This window comes from Osmerus eperlanus, chromosome 12, assembly GCF_963692335.1.
Source record: "Osmerus eperlanus chromosome 12, fOsmEpe2.1, whole genome shotgun sequence".
In the NCBI taxonomy this organism is placed as follows: domain Eukaryota; kingdom Metazoa; phylum Chordata; class Actinopteri; order Osmeriformes; family Osmeridae; genus Osmerus; species Osmerus eperlanus.
This window is the reverse complement of record NC_085029.1, coordinates 5,436,860-5,457,393: the sequence shown is the minus strand read 5'-3', so window position 1 is coordinate 5,457,393 and position 20,534 is coordinate 5,436,860. Positions and strand designations below refer to the sequence as shown.

At 41.1% G+C, this 20,534-nt stretch overlaps 3 protein-coding genes across 5 annotated transcripts in view; 2 read left to right on the top strand and 1 right to left on the bottom strand.

Moving 5' to 3' along the window:
• Positions 1–4,178: 4,178 nt before the first annotated feature.
• Positions 4,179–7,770, top strand: lrit1b (leucine-rich repeat, immunoglobulin-like and transmembrane domains 1b). The gene is made up of 4 exons (XM_062474753.1): positions 4,179–4,453; positions 4,831–5,288; positions 5,673–5,978; positions 6,108–7,770. The coding sequence occupies exons 1-4, from the start codon at positions 4,332–4,334 to the stop codon at positions 7,166–7,168; spliced, it is 1,947 nt and encodes a 648-aa protein (XP_062330737.1). The 5' UTR covers positions 4,179–4,331; the 3' UTR covers positions 7,169–7,770.
• A 974-nt stretch (positions 7,771–8,744) lies between these two features.
• LOC134031210 (leucine-rich repeat, immunoglobulin-like domain and transmembrane domain-containing protein 2) lies at positions 8,745–11,258 on the top strand. 2 transcript variants are annotated; one of them, XM_062474755.1, is made up of 3 exons: positions 8,745–8,907; positions 9,090–9,871; positions 10,254–11,258. In XM_062474755.1, exons 1-3 carry the CDS (start codon positions 8,798–8,800, stop codon positions 11,042–11,044), a joined length of 1,683 nt encoding a protein of 560 aa, XP_062330739.1. In that variant the 5' UTR covers positions 8,745–8,797; the 3' UTR covers positions 11,045–11,258. The 2 variants fall into 2 exon arrangements, with proteins under 2 accessions (XP_062330739.1, XP_062330738.1); XM_062474754.1 differs by having other exon boundaries at positions 10,119–11,258.
• A 1,765-nt stretch (positions 11,259–13,023) lies between these two features.
• The window catches only part of LOC134031204 (cadherin-related family member 1), a 29,779-nt gene continuing 22,268 nt past the window's right edge, over positions 13,024–20,534 (bottom strand). Inside the window, exons 14-18 of one of the 2 annotated variants that reach the window (XM_062474741.1) lie at positions 17,003–17,167; positions 16,240–16,307; positions 15,316–15,544; positions 14,945–15,199; positions 13,024–13,717 (exon numbers count right to left, since the gene is read on the bottom strand). In XM_062474741.1, the coding sequence (XP_062330725.1) occupies positions 13,181–13,717; positions 14,945–15,199; positions 15,316–15,544; positions 16,240–16,307; positions 17,003–17,167 (1,254 nt within the window). In that variant the 3' untranslated portion in view covers positions 13,024–13,180. Of the gene's footprint in view, positions 14,667–14,944; positions 15,200–15,315; positions 15,545–16,239; positions 16,308–17,002; positions 17,168–20,534 lie in introns of both variants that reach the window. The other variant, XM_062474742.1, reaches the window with a different exon arrangement.

Genomic DNA, 20,534 nt, shown 5'->3' with positions numbered 1-20,534 from the left:
TATATATATATATATACTGTGTGATAGAAATGCAGGGTCTAAGCCTATATTATGTAATGTTTCTGTGGTTATCAAGAATTATCAATAGTATGTTCCTGCAGTACCGGAGGCTGCAGTTTCAGGACCGCAGTTCTAGGACCCTAGTTTTACCTGACAGCGAATTGGATGACGAAAGACAGTTTCACTCTATTAAGCGAATTGGATGACGAAAGGCAGTGTCACTAGATCTCAACAAAGCAGTGTCACTAGATCGCAACAAGATATTTGAAGGGTTTGAGAGGCAAGAAACAAGGAAAACTCTGGGAAATGTGATTATTCAGATATGAATATATTTAAAATATATATACAATAATAAACAATAACAATCGCAGTATCACATCCATCCACCCCTCCACCAAATACACCTGCATCGCTCCATCCAACTCTTCATCATTCCCTCCACCCCATCAACCACTCTTGAGAGCAACATTTTGAAGCTGAAGTTTCAGCACTGCATTTCTAGGATTTCTAGATTTTCACGACCACCAAAAGACCAAAAAGAGTGCGACTGTAGCCGATGTGTATCGGTGAAACTCACTCCTCAGGTATGTAACAGGCCACCCGCATCAACGAATAGCTAGCTTTTCGTTGGCGTAGTTGGTAGTGGTGGCGCTTGGGAAGCCAGAGGTGGTAAGTTCGAACCCAGTGCGGGACGATTTGCCCGATACCTCTGACGGAGCTTGCAAGACCACGTCTGTTACACGACCAAAGCAGTATTCCCCACAAATAGTACTTTCTGTCTTCAACTTTGTTGTTAACAGTTGTATGTAACTGCAATTAGCTCATTGTTAGGTAAAGACAATCATATATCTCAGGGACTGCTTTTGATAACACAGACTGGTCAGTGTTTTTTGACAACACACTTGATGAGGCAGTGGAGGCTTTGTCAGCATATGTGATGATGTTTGACCTGTAGCTCTTACATCAATGGTGATAAAGAGTTATGCTCTCCGGTGATGTGATAATGAGGAGCACCTCTAGCTCCACTCCAAGTCAATGGAGCCTGGTAACCGGAACTGGCTGCAACAATAATACAATGCTGTGCTTACAACATTTAAGAGACTGTAACTTGCACCAGCTCTAGGCATGCACTGTTAAATACCACTGCAATTTAACAACAAATGAATTAGGGCAGTAAAAAATACTGCACAAGGGAAAATGCAATGGCCAGCAAGTGAACGGTGTGAAACAACTCAAAGGACTATCTCAGCTGTGAGCACCCACCCCCACTGAAATGGTTCCCACCTGGTTGTGCATGCCGACCATGGGTGCGACTCTCCTGCATGAGCTCGGACACTTCAGCTATCAGGCCGTCTGCTGAAGCAACATTTAAGAGCGTACCCCTTTGCCCACTCTAGGCTTCGCTGCATTGTTTCCAGCCTGAAAGAATTCAATGGTGTTAAAGTAGACAAGGCTAGTATTTTTTGTTGTTGTATCTAAACCAGTAATAATTTATCGACCATATCTCATAAGAACGTGAACAAATAGTCGCCTAGGTTGAAGGTTGAGCTTGCTTGCCTTCAGCAGTGGTTTTGCCTCAAAATACCAGCTAGCTAGACTAATCGACTTTAGGTAACAACAAAGTAGTTATAGATAGTTGGATATGGACTGTCCAGCCTTAACATGGCAGCTTTCACGGATAAAAACGAAACGCAAATAGCTAGTCTTTATCCAACAGTCTAGACTAGTCAGTGACTGGCTAGCTAGCAATGCAGAAGTATCACAGTAGCAATCCATTGCTAAAAAACAAACAAACAAAAGCTATCCGCACAGCGAGTGACCAAGTTAAACCCCTGTTAGCCTAGCTAGCCGGTGAAGATTACGATTAAGTCACAAATAATGATTTCGAAAAAACTGTACCTTTGTCAACATGGACTGAAGGTCGTCGTGTCCAGGGTTATCCGACAGTAAAAGCTGAGTGCAGTCATTTAGTGTCTGCTTACACTGTCTTATGAAGTTCCTTCTTGCCATCTTCTCATCCTTCAAACTTCTGTGTGCTGGGCTAAACTTGTTTTGAAATCTTCCGCTTCTACAGTGGGGAGGAGCTGGTACTTGAAAATACAGGGAAGAATCAAATCACACTAGCCCAGATAACTGCAGGAGGAGCTAGGGAAATTGTGGGCAGTGATTTGCATGTGGCGTTTATTTAACGCCTGCAATTGCACGTGTAAATATACAGGCGTTTATTTAACGCCTGCAATTGCACGTGTAAATATAAAGGCGTTTATTTAACGCCTGCAATTGCACGTGTAAATATACAGGCGTTTATTTAACGCCTGCAAGCGTTAACTAACGCGTACATTCATGTGTAACTTTCGCCTGCACATTTACGGCTGCAGCCGCTTATGAAACAGCTGCAGGCGCTTCCTAAACGGGTGTCCAATCAAAAATACGCGTTTAAATTACGAGTACATTTGACCCTGTCGGCGTTCCATACTGCAGAGCGCGAGCAGATCGCGGTGCGTCCATTTTGATAATATGGGTGGCGATAGAAAAAAGACTGCGCTTCCAGTCGCTTCGCAGCTAATTGCGCTTCGCAGCCAGTGTGTCCCAGGCGTTATTTTGAATTGTAAATGAGCAGCAACACATATTTTAAATCTATGCAATCTTCATAAATAATATGTAAGTTATTTCTGTATATAACATATACAGAAATAACAGTAAAAAAAACTGACCCATCTGCAACCGACGCAAGTACACCTCACAATTTCCCCAGAAATTGTACCCACTCTAGTTGGTTAGTAGTCCTGTCTGCCACCTAGTGGTTTAGATTTCATCAGTTAAAAACGATCAAGCATCCGCATCTTATATTTCTTACAGAATTTGTTGTATGACATAAGCCTTATATGACTTATAGGCAGTGGCGGAGCCAGGGAATTTCCATTGGGGTGGCCAGGATGGGGCCAGTGATAATTTTTGGGTGGCAAGCATGTGTCTCACCAGGCGATGCAGAGCTATTTTAGACACATATAGGAAACCTGGAGGTCCATTTAAGTTGCTGCTCTCTGGGGGCTCCTCATCCTCACTCTCTGCCTGTTTTTTCTCCATCTCATCCTCATTCTTTGCCTTAGCTGTCTTCTTTCCACTTGCCCTGAAGAAGGACGCTATGTCTGCCTTCTTCCTCTTCATTATTTTTCCCTCTTTAATGACACCTATCCAAAATGCATACTGTATATACCTGACACAATCATAACACGTTCTGGCAACGTAGTTATCAAATACAGCATAGCATATAGCAATTTTAACAGTTTACTATGTTCTCCTCCGATCTAGCTTGCTTCTAAACTTCGCAAAATAGATAGTCATGGGTGGGATAGTCACAGTTATTAGAAGACAAAAACAACATCCATTATGATATCATACCTTTCTGTTTTGCGTTTCTTCACTTAGCCGCAGGTGCCGGTCGAAGCGTCAGGTGGTAACAGGCATTCTCAGGCCATGCTTGAGCCGTTTAATTCAAATACAGGATGTGTGCGCGCTGCGCGTGGCTAAAGGGTCCGACAGTGTACTAGCGGTGCGAGAAAGGTTCCGCATTTTTCCACAGCCGTCAAAACTTTTAACCGCTCTGATGTGGTGCTTGGGGTGGCCAATGGGGTGGCCGAGATTCTACGGGGGGTGGCCGTGGCCACCCCCGGCCACCCCCTGGCTCCGCCATTGCTTATAGGCCAATATAAACGGGAAAAAACTGTACAATAAAGCAGTATATTCAAAATAATCATTAAGCATTGATTTTGAAGATACGGCTACTATTGGGAAATATTTAAAATGTCTGATCATACGGAAAGCGTTTTATTACAAGCGTTGGCCTTCTATTTTTCAAGATAGAGAAGATTTCACTTAAAATTTAATAGGCCCTATAATCAGAGAACGCGGGATTGAATGCCTGTATTCGTTACCCGACTAAATCAATGGATCAGGTGCGCGTTGCTTTTAAGATAGTATTAAAACTCCGTAGTCTGCCATGACAAACGTCAATCTGTCGTTCGGAAGTATGCTCCTATAGTTTCTATCTGTTGGTATACAAGGCATATACTTGCCCTGCCCTGTATACAAACAGATAGAAACGATTCCGCCTATCAGCTTCCCAGAAGCAATAATCGTGTGAATGAAAATAACCAAAGTCCTTTCACTAATCCCTGTATATCCTTTTTATCTGTGGAATCAGAATAGGCAGACCAGTATGGGGCACTGAGCGAACAAGACACTACGATGCTCTTACCTTTGGATGAGCAAAGCTGCAGCGCTTCCGTTTTAATTGTAGGATAGTTTAGTTGTAGCTTTTTAAGGTTAACATGTTTCGATATTTTTGTCCGGGCTTTTGGATGGCATTAGTTTGCCTGCCGCTGGTTTGCAGTGCGTGTCCATCCCAATGTAACTGTTTCTTCCACAAATTAAGTGACGGATCAAAATCAAGGTAAGAATTACCAAGCGGTTTCAACTGTACGTTTCCGTTAATTTATGTAAGAGTTCAGGACAATTCAGTTTCAGGACAGCTTTTCTCTTTCTTCACTGTATAAGGATTAACTTGCAAATGCTCTTTAATCTCCTTTGGTTATTAGTGATGTACAAAAAATACTCTCCTTTACGTAAATAAACCAACAAAAATTTTGTTGGTTTTATATAACTTACTACCAAGTGATTAAAAAAAGGAATTTGGACTCTTCTTTTTTGCAGTTATACATTGTCCCATTCCTTGTGTGTAACACTAAATTAGTATAAATATAAAAAATATATGCTTTTTGAGGTTTGCTCATTTCATCAGTTGATTGTTTTACTATTTTTCCCATTTAGGAGTGTGCTTTGCAATGATCCAGAAATCACTGCAGTCCCCCCCAATTTTCCTGTTGACACCTCTAAATTGAGAATTGAGAAGACGGCAATCACAAGGATTTCCAGTGAAAACTTTCACTACCTAAAAAACCTGGAATTTATGTGGATGTCCTTTAACTCTTTGAGCTCTCTGAATGTCGACAGCTTCCGTGGTCTGTATAGCTTGGATGAACTGAGGCTAGATGGGAACTCTCTTACCTCTTTTCCCTGGGAGTCTTTGACTGACATGCCCAACTTAAGGCTTCTTGATCTGCACAACAACAAGATCACATCCATCCCCACCGAAGCCTCCATGTACATAAAAAATATAACCTATTTGGACTTATCAAGCAACAGCCTGACAACTTTCCCCCGTGAGGTCCTCACCACATGGCTGAGTGTGAAGCCATCCCAGGACGATTCCTCCAAACTGATTCTTGGTGAGGATCAAGATCAGACCATGACACCTAAGAATACTGTGTTTTTAGACTACAAGGCCTTAGTGCTTGCAGGCATATTATAATACCAATGTAAACTTGGGCCACCTGGCTTCTATCTGAGGGCTGGATTAAGTCTAATAATAGTAATGTCTAACCTTAACAGACTACTTGTGGCAAACTTAATTTACCTATATCACCATGATCACTTCTCCTTCAATCATGACATTATATTATACATATTTGGCTGATGGGATAAAGCACAGTGATATACATATATATGTATGTCTTGCGATATTAAATGGAGCAGAGAGGTGTTGGGGGTGATACTTAACTTTGTAATCATTTAGCAGACCATTTCATTGTGTTTTTTTTCCATAATTACAGGTCTCCATGATAATCCCTGGCTGTGTGACTGCCGGTTGTATGACCTTGTCCAGTTCCAGAAGTCGCCCTTCTCGCCTGTAGCCCTCATAGATACCCGATTGCGCTGCGCTGACCCAGAGAGCCTGTCAGGTGTCTTGTTCAGTGAGGCAGAACTGCAGAGATGCCAAGGGCCTCGTGTTCACACAGCCGTGGCTCGCGTCCGCAGCTCCTTGGGGAATAATGTGCTGCTTCGCTGTGGGACCATTGGGGTCCCAATCCCCGAGCTATCCTGGACCCGTGCCGACGGCAAGAAAATGAATGGCACTGGTGAGTTTGGCTGAAGTCATTTCAGACAAATCATCCTTGCTAAGATCAGTTCAAGTACATCTATTTCAGTCACCATGCGTAATAACAAGATTAAGGATTCTTTGTATTCGTCTTAATCTTTTGTTACAGTACAGGAAGAAGCTTCCAAGGAAGGAATTATTTGGTCCATCCTAAGCGTGTCTGCAGTTTCATACCATGACTCTGGGAGATATGTCTGCAAAGCCACCAACTTCATGGGGACTGCAGATGCCATAATTTCCCTGGTCATCACAGATTCATTTCGATCAGAGGAAACGGGTGGAGGCTCCAGAAGGAACAGAGGGAAGAAAAACGGAGGTATTGGAAAAGCTGCCTACCAGGAGAAGCTCATTGCCAGATATGTCCCACCACCAACAACTATGGCTGCTCAGCCTATTATCGAGCCTCTCAATGGCTTCACTGGTAAGTATGAGATTGAGAGCTACAGTATTTCTGACAGTGTACCAGATGGACAGACCGGTGTCCCCAGCACAGTTGAGCCAATGGAAGTGGAGAAGGCAGTGCTTAGTAATCTGGCAGCCAACGCCTCCTCCCTACAGCAGGCCCCGGAGAGAAGGGTGGTGCGCTCAGTAAAGGTGATAGGGGACACCGACCACACAGTCTCCCTGAACTGGCGAGCCCCAACAGCCACCAACACCACCGAGTTCAGTGTCCTATATGCTGTTTTTGGAGAAAGGGATATGCGTCGGATCAATGTTGGAGCAGGCAAGAACCGAATCACCATCGACGGCCTAGTGCCAAAGACAAAGTACATTGCCTGTGTCTGCGTCAAAGGCCTGATCCCCAAAAAGGAGCAGTGTGTAATCTTCTCAACGGACGAAGCTGCTAGCGCCAGTGGCACCCAGAAGCTCATTAATGTAGTGGTGATAACTGTGGCCTGCGTTATCGCTGTCCCCCTGACATTGATTGTCTGCTGCGGAGCACTGAAGAAACGCTGCCAAAAACTGCTGGGGAAGAAGTCCAAGGAGATGCAAGACTCTTACGTCACCTTTGAGACGCTCTCCCCAGGGACCAAGACAAAGGGTACAGAGGCAGAGTACTTAACCAAGCTCAACCCAGATGAATCCAACAGACTCCTCTCTGCCAGGTCAAGTGTGGACTCCGAGGCCCCAGCCAGGACTGAAGGGCCACCAAACGAATACTTCTGCTGATACCAAATGTTGGTCTCAAAATGTAGAAAGTACACTTTGAGTGATCTCTTCAGGCTGGCGATATTCACTGGCGAACTATCCACACCACCAAATGAGAGAGACCATAGGAAAATGAGAGGGAACCATAAACCTTTCTGCAAAAGGGCATGCAAGGCTATTTGAGTGTAGATGTATGTAAAGTAAATGTTCACATACCTTTCATTTTACAGCCTTGGACAAAAATAGGCCAACTGGTGAACTTGTACAAAAGGGAAATTATTTCAGTATACACATACAAACTGTCTGATTTGTATTCATGTATTTTGTATTGGTCATGCACTTTCAGTGGGGTCATATGTACCCAAATGTTATTTTGTTTTTTTAACAATATGTTGCTATAGAATACGTAAAACCCATCTTTTAGTTAGCGTCAGGTTTTCTGAGGGCTGTATGGCCTCATCATTCCGCCACGTTTTTAATCTGATACTGTCTGTAGATTTGGTGAAGCAGAAATGATGTATGTAGTTTTGTATGTCAGTGTACTGTACTTACCATAAATATTAATGTGCCAGATTTACTGTCTGAATCAAACCTAATATACAATGTATTTTATATGTATTTATGATCTGAGAAATAAATGTACATCTTAGTTTATGACAAAATAAATTGTGTTTTATATAAACAATGTGTTGAGTGTCAGTGTCTAAATGACCAACAAATATTTCTGTAGAATCTAATCATTTAACTTAATTAAAATAGGCAATTATTTATTTAAATTGATCAGAGAGGATGAAGGTTATGTGGAGCTCCATTTGTTGCCTGGAATACAATCATTTAATGTTCTTTTAACTATAGTTAGATGCTCTGTGTAAATTGAGACAACAATCTTATCAAAATGCCATGCTGTGGCCAGACGTAGTCCATTAAATAAATACATATTATTCTGTCTCATTAACCCTTGTGTTATCTTCGGGTCATTCTGACCCATCAGTCATTGTGACCGACCGTCGTATTGCGACAGATTTACCGCATACAAAGACAAAGTGAAGCATTTTCTTTTAACCGTTGGGCTGTCTCAGACCCCCCACATTGCAAAGGTTAAAAGAAAATTATTTTAATTTGTTTTTGTATTGGGTAAAATTGGGTAAACACAACGATGGTTCGTTATGAACCTTTGGGTCATGTGACCCGAAGGCAGCACGAGGGTTAATGTCTAAGCACCCTGATATTGACCAAAAGCCAAAGAGATTGTGTTTTTTTATTTGCATTGAAAGTCTCTACTTGACAATGGCTTGGCTAGTTTGTAGCCAAAGTGGTATTTCACCCTCTCCGTTATGTATGTCTTTAAACGACTTTTGATTAGTCTTTAACATTACATTGCTCAGTGTTCAGGATAAGTACATTATACAGCTCATATTCATTTCCAAATATTATGATCCACAAAACCTCAATCTAAGGGTTCTACTGTAGATGACAGCAAAGTAAGAAAATAATATGGTTTATTGCTAAAAATAAACATTTCTGGCGTGTCTAAGATGTCATTTGGTGTCTTAAGAATTGCGTCAAAGAAGATTAAGGTAATAGGCTTTCTTCCCTCTGAGATAGACTTACCATGCAGAGAGACCTCACAGGCATTTCTTTTAAAGGAATATGGACATCTTGTACATACCATTAACCATAACTTTTGTTTTTAGTCTAGCAACGCCTTGTTCGTCGTATTGTTTGCCCGGTTGCTCTTGTACAAATGACAATTTGGGAAGGTGAGTAGCCTAGTCTAGACTTTTCATTCCCATTCCTGTCGACTTTATGAATCATTCCTGTAGACTTTAATAGTTTTTCCTTATCATGTTAACATGTTTGTGTGTGTAGTTCACCTTGAAAGCATGTAATCTTTCCCCTTTCTATCAATTTATGAATGAACCTTTTTCCCGTGAATTTGTAGGTCATTACTTTGTATGGAAACCGCCATGGGACAAATCCCAGAAGATATCCCTGATGATTTTATAAAGATTCGCATAGAGAATTCACACCTGACCGAATTGCCTCGAGGGGCATTCTCTGGTGTTAGTGCCTTGGAGTTTCTTTGGCTAAATTTCAACGATATCACCCTTATGAATATCAAGTGTCTGGAAGGGCTCAGGAATTTAACAGAGTTGAGGTTACAGGGCAACAAGCTGCGTTCAGTACCATGGACAGCGTTCCAAGCTACGCCAAACCTAAAGATTTTGGACCTAAAACATAATCGACTAGATGTGCTCCAAGAATACGCTTTGAGACATTTGCCAGGTCTGACGTACTTAGACTTATCCTTCAATCAACTTACGGTCATATCAAAAGACGTCTTTCTGAACTGGCCTCTCCTCCAAACTACAGGAAAACAGTGGGTCAAAGATGGTGTGGCAGCAAATGTTGTTCTGGCGCTCCACGACAATCCATGGCTATGTGATTGTCGTCTTAAAGGGTTTGTCGAATTTATCAGAACTGTGAGCCCACCACTCATTCTAATGAACTCTTACCTGACCTGTGCAGGCCCTAGCACCCGTGCCGGAAAATTCTTCCATGAGCTCCAGTTGAAAACTTGTATGAAGCCTGTGGCCTCAGCCTTAGACACCAACATTACTTTACCACTGGGAGCAAATTTAACTCTCACTTGTTTAGTCAAGGCTAGGCCTGACCCCAGCATTCAATGGATGTACAGTCTGAAGATTATAAGAGGATTTGCTGGTAAGGCTCTATTTACTTTAAAACATATATATATATATATTTTTTAAAATTTATTTTTTTACTTATCACCGTTATTTATAAAAAGCAACAGTTTATTGATGGGCTAAGAACTATACCCCTAATACTGCTAAGACAACATTAAACTACATTAACTGTATAATTAAAAAAAAACATGTGGGCAAGTTTTGGATAAAGACGACTTCTGGTTTTGGCTCTTGGGTTCTTTAATTTATTCATTGAATAATAGGGCATTCAATGATATACATACGCTTATTAACAGCACATTCAATGAGGTACGTACAGAATATTAATATATGTCCTGATTTTACATATGTATATCCTGCCAATCACATGAGTAACATAATTCTTGGTGCCCCGTTAGTCAAACAGATACGTGTGGACGAAGACACCATCAGCTCGCAGCTGATAATTCCATCTCTTCACCTGGCAGACAGAGGATACTACATTTGCATTGCCAACAACTTCATAGGAAACTCCTCCATTAGCGTTATTGTCAACGTCAGGTCCGTCAACTCCTCCGTCACCTTGTCCCCTGCTTTCCCGTTAGCATCAGCGGAGGAGAATGTGTATATAGACATCCGCATCTCCAAGCAGACGGTCTATGGTATCACCTTGGAGTGGTATGCCGTCACAGAGAACCCAGCAGAAACCTGGTTTACCATCCACTTTGGTAAATACGACTTTCCCAAAAAAGAGATGATCTACATTGGCCCTGGCATCAATAGCTACTCAGTTGGTGACCTGATGCCAGTCACAAAGTACGAGGTCTGCGTGACCCTAAAAAACCAAGCTCCTCGTGAAGGCCAGTGCATTGTGTTTGTTACAGGCAGTGACATCAGCGAACTGGAACAGAGGGAGAGACTCATTCACATTATAGTGATTGTGTGTGCTATGGTACTGGCAGTGCCTGCTGGCATGTACGCCTGCACCACCGACACCAGGTTTAAATGCTTTGAGCGCTGTACAGAAGTGTGCAAGAGGCGGAGGCAGCAGGGGAAAGACCTAAAGAGAGCAGAGGATAGACACGGCACCTTCGATAGCTTGCAGGCCGCCAGTGACGAAGCACTTTGTCGGGACTCTGAAGAGAGGATGATGAGGAGGAGGTCAGATGATAAGAGTGGGAAGGGCATCAGCGGAGCACAGCTGTATTAACTTTAGCTATATTAGCTGCCAAGGTACCTACGGTAAGCATAGAGATCATGTTAAGACACGGTCTTAGTTGAAAGTTAAGTTTCAGAATGGTTGACAGTTAAGCTTAAATTGTCTTATTAGGATTTAAATGCCTTTCTTCCGTGTTCCTAGGAAGAGTTTGTTGATGTCTTGTGCAAAGATTTTTTACTTAAAAAAGAAACGTTTTTTTTACATAAATTTTATATTTACATGTGATGTTTGTAGATAATTTGTTTTAAGTGGTGAACACTTAATAAAAGTTGTTGTCCATTTTCCATCTGATCAATTATCATAACCATGCTTTTCTATATATATGTTTTCCTCTATATTATTTGCAGGTTGTTACTTGCTTTTCTCTTTTGGAGGGATTGTTCTTGTGTTGAATGACAGGGTAAAGGTCATGGAGGAGTTTAATATGGAGACTGAGGCATACTCTTTGATTTTAGCGCAATTACACAGAGGATTTGTTATACAAGCTGTGTTTTGCGTGTGTTTATTAATGCAACCCTAACCATAGTAAGGAGATTAAAGCGCTTTTCTATCTGAATCCTGTGTGTCTTGATCATATCTAGAAAGAATAGCATTAATGTATTGGCCACACTAAATAGTGTAGTATTCCTTTGGTTTTGAATGCTGTGCTTTCGATAAATGCTCAAATTAGTATAACTAGTCTTTGAAGATTATAGCCCAGGAGAGCGCCACATTCCAATGCTAAAGTGTATTTTGGATTCTGATGTGTATGTGGTTTGTTCAATAAATCACAGTTGTTGGTAGACATGACAATGGTCAGTCATTTTTAAGAACAGTAAAATCTATATCACGGACAACATGATTGTGGCAAGTTGACTTGATTGACTGAATAGATCTAGCTTTGCCAGTCAGACAAACGACAAAATAAAAGATTTCTAATTGAATAAAAAAAAATCTTTTTACATTTATTTATTACAAATTATACGTACAAAGACAATACAAAGGTGTCACTCCGGCAAGTACTATTCGTAATATGTATAGTTAGACAACAAGAGTAACACTTATAAATATTAAAAGAAAACTGGACATGGATTTACCTTCAGTAGAAAGTGCTGTGGAATCTGCAATTGATCCTGCACAACAAATAATCAGTTTCTTAAGCAGTGTGTCGATAGAATAACACTGCTAAAGAAACTACCAAGCAAGTTTCCTTGAATTTTATCTATTGTTGTATTTTCCTGAAAATGTCAAGGGAAAAATAATGCCTCTCACATGCGAAAGTAAAATGATTATAGATTTGAAATTCCTTGTCTACTGTGACTCATTATAAAAAATGTATGAAGTTTGATCAGTATTGAAGAACCAAAGATATGCCTTTCAATCAAACCCCCAAAATAAATAATTGATCAAAGCAAGCAAAAAAGCATTACATCTAAAAGCATGTCTATAGGTGTTGTTAAAAAGCAAATGGCTTGTATTGTTTTGAAAGCCTAGTGGCACATGTAATCATAGAAGGGGAAAAATCCATAGCTTTAAAAGCCAGTATTCATAGTACATTCAGGTGAGAACTTCCTGTTAAACAATGGTGTTTATCACCTGTCATGTAGCTGCATTGTAAAAATGTTATATAATTCACAGGTGACACTTTGAGCACTTTTCTTCAAAAAGATCTTGCAGGATCCCACTTTTCAGAAAATGTAATATACATTTGTATGGAAAGTAATTAACAGCAATCCTATTTACAAACGCAGCTTTGTTACCAAGACATAATCCTCAAAATGGCAGTGCGATGACCTAAAAGGTTCGAATTACCTGACTCAGTTACTCTTTTATGCCCGGAGATAAAGTGTCAAGACAAACAATGTAGGGTTACACAAACAAGTTTTGTCCAAATCAAATGACACACCCTGTCATTCACTTCCTAACCAGCATGAAACCAGTGTTGTTGAATCAAATCCTACATGTGACTGCTGCTTATTTTTTGATTACTGGCTTCTGGAGGCTTATTTAAAAACTTACCATCTTTGATCATAGTCTTCATCATGGTCTATTCAGGAATTGTCTTATAAAGCAAAACTAAGGAGCAGATGTGACAGTGCCTTGTTATAAAACAATGTTTATAAATGGATAGTGTTTATAAGAATACATTTAATAATAGCCTTGGTTGCTTTCAATAATTTTCTGCTCCAGTCTCATCTTGAGCTCTGAGACCAGGGCTGAGCTGACATTGTTCTCCTTGCTGTTGCTTGATTTCTTGGAGCACTTTGATGAAACGGTTCCAGAAACTGTGGGCACTGCCCTGGGCCTCTCACTGGGCCTGGCATTGCTGATGGGGGGAGGAGGCAGGCAGGGGGCCCTGGGGGGTGGAGGTTGTGAACATGGACTGTTGATGTTCTGGTTGGAGTTTTTCTCCAGATCGTTGTTAAGGAATTTTTCCGATCGGTTACTGCTGCCGAGGAATGGCATTCTGAAAGTCCATGGCTGGTGGTTTTGTGGTCTCCTTCTGATGATACGCCGTTCAGGCATGATCCTGTTCGACTTTGTGTTGCGCATGAACATAGCCGTGGAGATGAAAACAGTCAGCCCTACCAATATGCTAATGATACCTGTGACCATGCCTAGGGCTTTCATTGGATTGTCCCTACTTTGCATTAAAAAGGCTGCCATAGGCCCCTTGAGTTGAGTCTGTAAAAGAGCACAAAGATAATACTTTAAATACATCCAATGGACTGAAAGGAAAGATTTAGTCATCATTTGACCAAAGCATGCCAGCATGACAAGCAAAGACAACTGCTTAGTAATACTACTTTACAAGCATACATAACACAACCACACACACTCTTCACAATCTATTGTCTCCAGCCGAATCGATGAGAATTGATTAGAGAAGCTAAGCACTATGCACACTGCTGGTTGTTGGGAATGCTTCTGGCAATGCACTGCATTTGGACAGTTCTCTATGACAAAACGGGACTGCGATGACTGTGACTGTGAAGCCTGAGTTCAAGTCACTTTGTCGTAAAGACAGTTAATCTGTTTTCGTCGTTTCAATATGGACAAACTTATCTATGTTTTGAATGAACTGTTATGAAAACTATAGCTCACTCTGGTAATACAATTATCAGGAATGCATCCAAAACAACATGTTTTTAAAAAGATGACATAACAAAAAGATTTTGATGTATTGAATTGGGTATGATAGATAGTTGACACTTTTTAAGAAAATAAAAGTAAAATGTATTAAACTGATTTTCTGCTCTTTCTACAGTACATAATGTGCTCCAGTACTTTTTTACAGACAGTAATAGAAAAATAGATATCATTCTTAATATAAATACAAATAATTATCAATGTAAGTCAAGTATTTCAAATGTCTCAGACATTTACAGTATAATATTAAAGAGATATACTGCACGGTATAATGGACGGTCTCTCATGGTTTGTGCCTGCGAACTACTTTTATGTAACTGCCCTCAGGGTTAATACGAGACTTTTTCACTGCTTTGCAGTACAAGGTAGTAGATATACAGATCGTTAGTAAGATGATGATGCCGACAATGCATGAAAAAATCCCCAAAACTGTTGCAGGACGCTTGCTGAGGCCCAAGAAGTATGCAATAACTCTCTCTTTGATCTGAAAGCACAGTACAACACACAGACAACTCACATAGTATCAAGTATAACAACAGAATGTAGGATGAATTAATACAATGTTAACATAACAATGTGGTGGATGGATGTGAAATGGCTATGCAAATATGATGTTTCAGTCAGGCCTTTCAGTGAACATGCTGCATTATTTTCGATGATTGTGTGCGCATTCTTAGAATGTAGAACAACGTAGGTGTGTTCCTTACAGGCATGGCAGGTCTAGAGCTGCTAGCTAACTATGGCATTGCTATGGGTACTTACGGCCTCAGTGATGTCAATGTTCACCACAGTTGTTGTGCTGAAAGACGGAGATCCTCCATCTCTGGCCTGGACCAAGAGAGACCATTTGCAATCCTTCTGCTTGGTGATGTTCTGGACAATCGCCATGGACTTGATATATGGCTTGAGCTTAATCTCGCCTGTTTCTGAGTTGATGTCAAATATGTTGTCTGGGTCTGCTTTCATAATGGAGTACTCTATGACATTGTTAGGTGACTCTGCATCATCATCCACAGCCTGTTTGAGACAAAACAAAATATGAAGATGGGGAAAAAGACATGCATGCAATGGGATTGTAATTGGGGTGTCATTCGGCAAAAAAAATTATAATACAAGTGAAACCTCTATTTTACCTCTATTTTGACAGGTGCACCAATGATCATGGTCTTTTCCAGGAATTTATCATCAAACTCTGGGTAATGGTCATTGAGGTCTAGGACAGTGACAAAGACTTCGGCCAAGCTATATTTCCCCTCAATATCCTCTGCCTTTACATAAAAGTTGTATTTTGACTTGACCTCTGCATCCAAAGCAGCCCAAGCCTGTGTGTATATGATTCCCGATGATGGATGAATCAGGAACCTATGATTCATATTAGAGAGAAAGTATGAATTAAAAACCATTTCACATAAAAAAAAAGTTTTATAATTATACAATATAAACAAATCTATTTCAAGCATTGATGACATCAATAAGCTAGCACTGACAAAATATTCCATAACAAATGTCTAGACCAAAATCAGACAAGTAACCACATGTGATCTAAAATTGTGTTACAACATCACATTTTCAGCCGTTTCCACCCTTTATACCACTTTTTCTTTGTGAAAATTATCAACTTTCTGGAATCTGTTAATTTTCACACGTTCGTGATCTCACTCCCTGCCTGTGCCGAGGCAAGAATACATTTGCACCCACCGCCAACTGTCTCCAATCTCCGTACCTCCAGCTGTCACATAATTGGCAAGCCAGACACGGCAGTCTATTTTTTCCCTTCAAATCCAATTAGGAGATTAGACAGAATCTTGCTGCCATCCTACAGAAAGCAGCTACGACATTACTGAATCTTGGCTCTCTTCTTCCCAACAAAGACTGAGGTTCCATAATGCTCTGTGTGCCTCTCTGAGACAACATTGGATACGTGAATCTTGAATAGTGCTGTCTCACGTCTTCAGAAGTATTTTTTATAGGTCATGGAATTAATCAGAGGACATTTTAGCATGTTCATTGATTAAGAATGTCACTATAGAATATACATGTAGGCATGGTATACTCACAAATCAGATCCTGATCCATGAATTGAGTATTTGACTTCCCCCCAAAGGCCTGAGTCTGGATCTGATGCCTGAAAAGCAAAGCAGATGAGTTGAGTCAACACTCTGCTTAAACCCTAACCCACATGCTAACCATGTTCAGTTATTAGTTTTTTATATCGTAAACATTGACAAATTATATAACAAATGATTACGTTCATTAGTGAGTATGTGATCGTAGTGTCACAATTGCGGTATTTTTTAAGACAACTGTTCTGAGCAAGGGTCATTCAGGGACCATCCATTAAGTTGATTGTTACTTCCTAAGGATAACCTAGAAATATTGCAAGCTCATCCAGTTTACAATGTGAGGAGGATTTTAAACCAGCAAGGACTGTCTACTAAAAGACTGCCCCATAGAGCATTCCCAAATATGGGTAACGGTCAATGGGATTATCTCAGGGGAACGTTTACCCTTATCCACACAGGGTCTAATTACTTAGATAGCTACTACAAAAAAGTATTGGACAAATTGAATGACACCCTACAGTACAATACGTGTGACAACTCATCCTTAAAACCAATCAATCTCCAGGAGTGCTAAACAATATTTTCATAACAAACAGGAACATGACTAAAAAGCTCTATTTGTCTGTCTACTCAGTCTCCTCTCCACTCTGCTTCTAATGAAACTTGCCCATAAACATGCCTTTATTGGAGGACTGTGGGTAATATGTAATCACGTATTTGACCAATTGGAAGCTGATTTTAAAGCATATTCACCCACCGTCACAGACACAACATTGGAGCCCCCAGGGGAGTTTTCAGGGATCCTGGCAATGTAATACTTGGATATGAATTTAGGGATGTTGTCATTTGTGTCTAGAAGGTTGATCACAATGTCAGCTGTTGCACTGAACCTCTCTGGTGTGTCGATCTCAACCGCTAGCAGCTGCAGGGACAGAATGGAACATTCAGTTCAGCTTCTACCCAGCTAACACATGACGTTGCGGCAACGTTGCCATTAAGTGCTCAGTTGGTAACCCGTGACGTTACCTTCTGGCAACGTCGTGGCAACGTCGTAGCAACGTTATAAAGGGAATGTTGCCAGTTGGTCCCATGGACAACGTTGCCACGACGTCGTACCTTGGTCGGCTGGTTACGTTACTTTTAGACCCGTGGGCAACGTTGCCGCGACGTCGTACCTTGGTCGGCTGGTTACGTTATTTTTTGGTCCCGTGGACAACGTTGCCGCGACGTCGTACCTTGGTCGGCTGGTTACGTTATTTTTGGTCCCGTGGACAACGTTGCCGCGACGTTGTACCTTGGTCGGCTGGTTACGTTATTTTTTGGTCCCGTGGACAACGTTGCCGCGACGTCGTACCTTGGTCGGCTGGTTACGTTATTTTTGGTCCCGTGGACAACGTTGCCGCAACGTCGTACCTTGGTCGGTTGGATACTGTTATTTTTGGTCCCGTGGACAACGTTGCCGTGACGTTGTACCTTGGTCGGCTGGATACATTAATTTTGGTATCATGGGTTAAGTTGCCGTTAAGCCGCTCTTTGGTCGCAGGACAACGGATCTCGAGTGCAATATGGTTTATCCAGAGATGGAGATCACACTGGACTGCTCTCAGTTCTGACACTTTTGTAATGTAGCCATAGTCTACATGAATTTCAATCACACACAATATTAAATGTTGCACCCAGCACGTATAAATGTAGACAATGTATGTAATTCATGTGCAGCTCAGCCCCAGCATGTCATTGGTCATCAATTTTCTCATATGCAGGAACATAGCTTTAATAAGTAAAAGACTGAATTTGGAATATAATTTAGTCTTTCATTCTTTACTATAAACATGTACAAAAGCAATCAATGTGTGATGTGTAACATGATGAAGCAAACATTCTTTGTACAGCACATCAAAGCTGTATGACACACAATGCAAATGTGTGCTCCAATAATTTTGTAATACAAAATTGTTAAATGTGACCAAAAGGTAAGCGACTCTTAAGAGTTTCATTTCCAAAGACAAGTCATCACAGAATATTACAATTCTTCCTTAGCAAACCTGCCCCTCAGTCTGCCCCACTTTGCGCATGCCCATTTCAACGCATCGCTGAAACTGGGGTTTCAGAAGAGATTTTGCAGGGGTTCAACCGTCTTGTAACGCTACGCATTGGATTTCAACTGGAAATTTGCTACTTCAAAGGTGAGTTTCTTTACAGAAATGGTTTTAAATATATAAACGTATTTTCAGAAATTGGATGGGGCATGCTATTACGTATAGGTTTGAAATTGAGGCTATTTAGCCTGGTTATCTGATCAGATTCACATTGTTTACGTTAGGATTTCGCTAGCTAGATCTAGGTACTACTAAGAGCACTTTTTAGGCCTATCTATCCAACAATGCAAGGAATGTCTGTCTGTGTGTGGTTTTATATTTTATGTAATTTTACAAGTGTCCATTTCAGAACCCAAGGAGTGCAGTTTGTTGTTTGGATAAGCGCTTCAACATCTCAAAAAATAAATTTGTCAGTTTTGAGATGGACCTCTTTCAGCCATACTGTGGGCCTCATGTACGTACATTCGCAAACGTAGCGTTATTAGCGCCATGGCCAACCTGCAGATTGCGCACGCTGTGATACTTCAGTTAACGTTATATTTACGAAACCTGCAGGTCATCGGGTAATCAATGCCTTTCTCCGCCTACTATACCGTACATTGCGAGCATTTAAACGCGCAATTGAATGGGCCTCCTTCTCTCTTTCTATCAGCCACCAAAGTCAAAACAGCGATGACTGTTTGAAATGATCCTGATGCCAATATTTGTAATGTAGTTTAACAACTGCTGGAATGGAATGTGAACGCTGAGTCGGAGATTCGATGTAATCTTTGATTTCTTCCAGTAACTGTAATATTGTATGGCTGCCTAATCTGTAACGCGTAATGATTTCGTGTTCACTCAACTAAAAAAGTGTGATCCTTGTGGCAAAAATCCTTTGGCCTATGTCTTCGTCTTGCTTGGGTTAACGGCTGCCATTTTACCAGGAGGCATATGCACATTCTGGTTTACGCCTGCTTTTAACAGGCGGAGAATTTTCACCGCAAAATACAGGTGCGCTTTCACAGGCTGTTTTGTACATACCGCAGAATACATAATTAGGCGCACTTTACGCATCCCCCTCCCACATACATACCTCTCCATGCTTTTACGCGCAATTTGCGAAACAAATACCCCTGAAGTGGGCGCAAAAGCGTTATACATGAGGCCCTGAGTTGGCTGACCGACTTAGCTGCACTAAGCACTGTAGCCACTGATCTCGCAAGCCGAAAGGATATGGCGAGCCAAAAACATACAACAGGAATACAACAGGAATAATATTATTTGTCTATGCAATGCAGACTATTTTACTGCAATGCTGTTCGAGAACAGCTTGTTTAATCACGGGCAGTCAAGGTAGGACAAGCAGAGATCGATAACAGGATCTGTAACAGACAAGTGGGACTACACAAAATTTTGCAAAGGCCAGATGAGCAAGGTTTCCTTTATGGATGAAATACTGGCTGGCTAACTAAGAGAAAGACAATATTTAAAGTGGATACTTTATTTCAGTATGTTTAGCTGGAAGGTTATTAGCTACAATTGTTGCTTTGTAGGGTTTTAACGGTTTAGCCTGTACAGTAGTTAGACAACAGGGATTTGATTTTCATTGCTTTAGGCATCATCAAACAAGGACTTGCTGGACAACCTTTCAATTGACAATTCAAAACTACGTTTTTGGGGTATATTGTGATATAGAAGCTAATTCACTTTTACAGCGTCGACACGGCCAGGTGAGCAATGCTGACTGCTGGTATAGCATTGAATCAGCTTCTTTCCAAAAGAGTTTTCTTTTTTAATGAACTGTTGGTCAGCTAACAGAAAGACAATATAAAATGGATACTTTATTCAATATAGATCAGTGAATTTTGTTACATAAGCGCAGCTAGTTCAGGCAGGGCAATCGGTTCATTACCACACCTGTGTTAGCCAGCACAAGCCCATTGGGCCACGTCCATTAAGACGGCATTAAAAGGCCGCACGCATACGCACACACACGCACACACTCAGCCCATTTGTTGTATGATCATGTTGCTGCCACCCTCAACCATCCCCTTCTCCCCCGTGCTGTCTGTATGTTCTATCCATCAGGGGGATTATATCTCTATTGCTCCCTGCCTCATATGTCATATATGTATGTGTTGCATTGAAGAGGCAGGGAGTGCTTCCCTTAGATCATCCACTCCGCCAAAGTCAAACCTACATGTCCAT

What these genes read in the sequence shown, in the direction of transcription:
- lrit1b (XM_062474753.1), top strand. Translation starts at nt 4,332, where the DNA reads ATGTTTCGATATTTTTGTCCGGGCTTTTGGATGGCATTAGTTTGCCTG. An exon ending in AGTGACGGATCAAAATCAAG is followed by an intron (nt 4,454 to 4,830) that starts GTAAGAATTACC and finishes TTTCCCATTTAG; the next exon opens with GAGTGTGCTTTGCAATGATC. An exon ending in CAAGAAAATGAATGGCACTG is followed by an intron (nt 5,979 to 6,107) that starts GTGAGTTTGGCT and finishes CTTTTGTTACAG; the next exon opens with TACAGGAAGAAGCTTCCAAG.
- LOC134031210 (XM_062474754.1), top strand. Translation starts at nt 8,798, where the DNA reads ATGGACATCTTGTACATACCATTAACCATAACTTTTGTTTTTAGTCTA. An exon ending in ACAAATGACAATTTGGGAAG is followed by an intron (nt 8,908 to 9,089) that starts GTGAGTAGCCTA and finishes GTGAATTTGTAG; the next exon opens with GTCATTACTTTGTATGGAAA. An exon ending in GATTATAAGAGGATTTGCTG is followed by an intron (nt 9,872 to 10,118) that starts GTAAGGCTCTAT and finishes ATTGAATAATAG; the next exon opens with GGCATTCAATGATATACATA.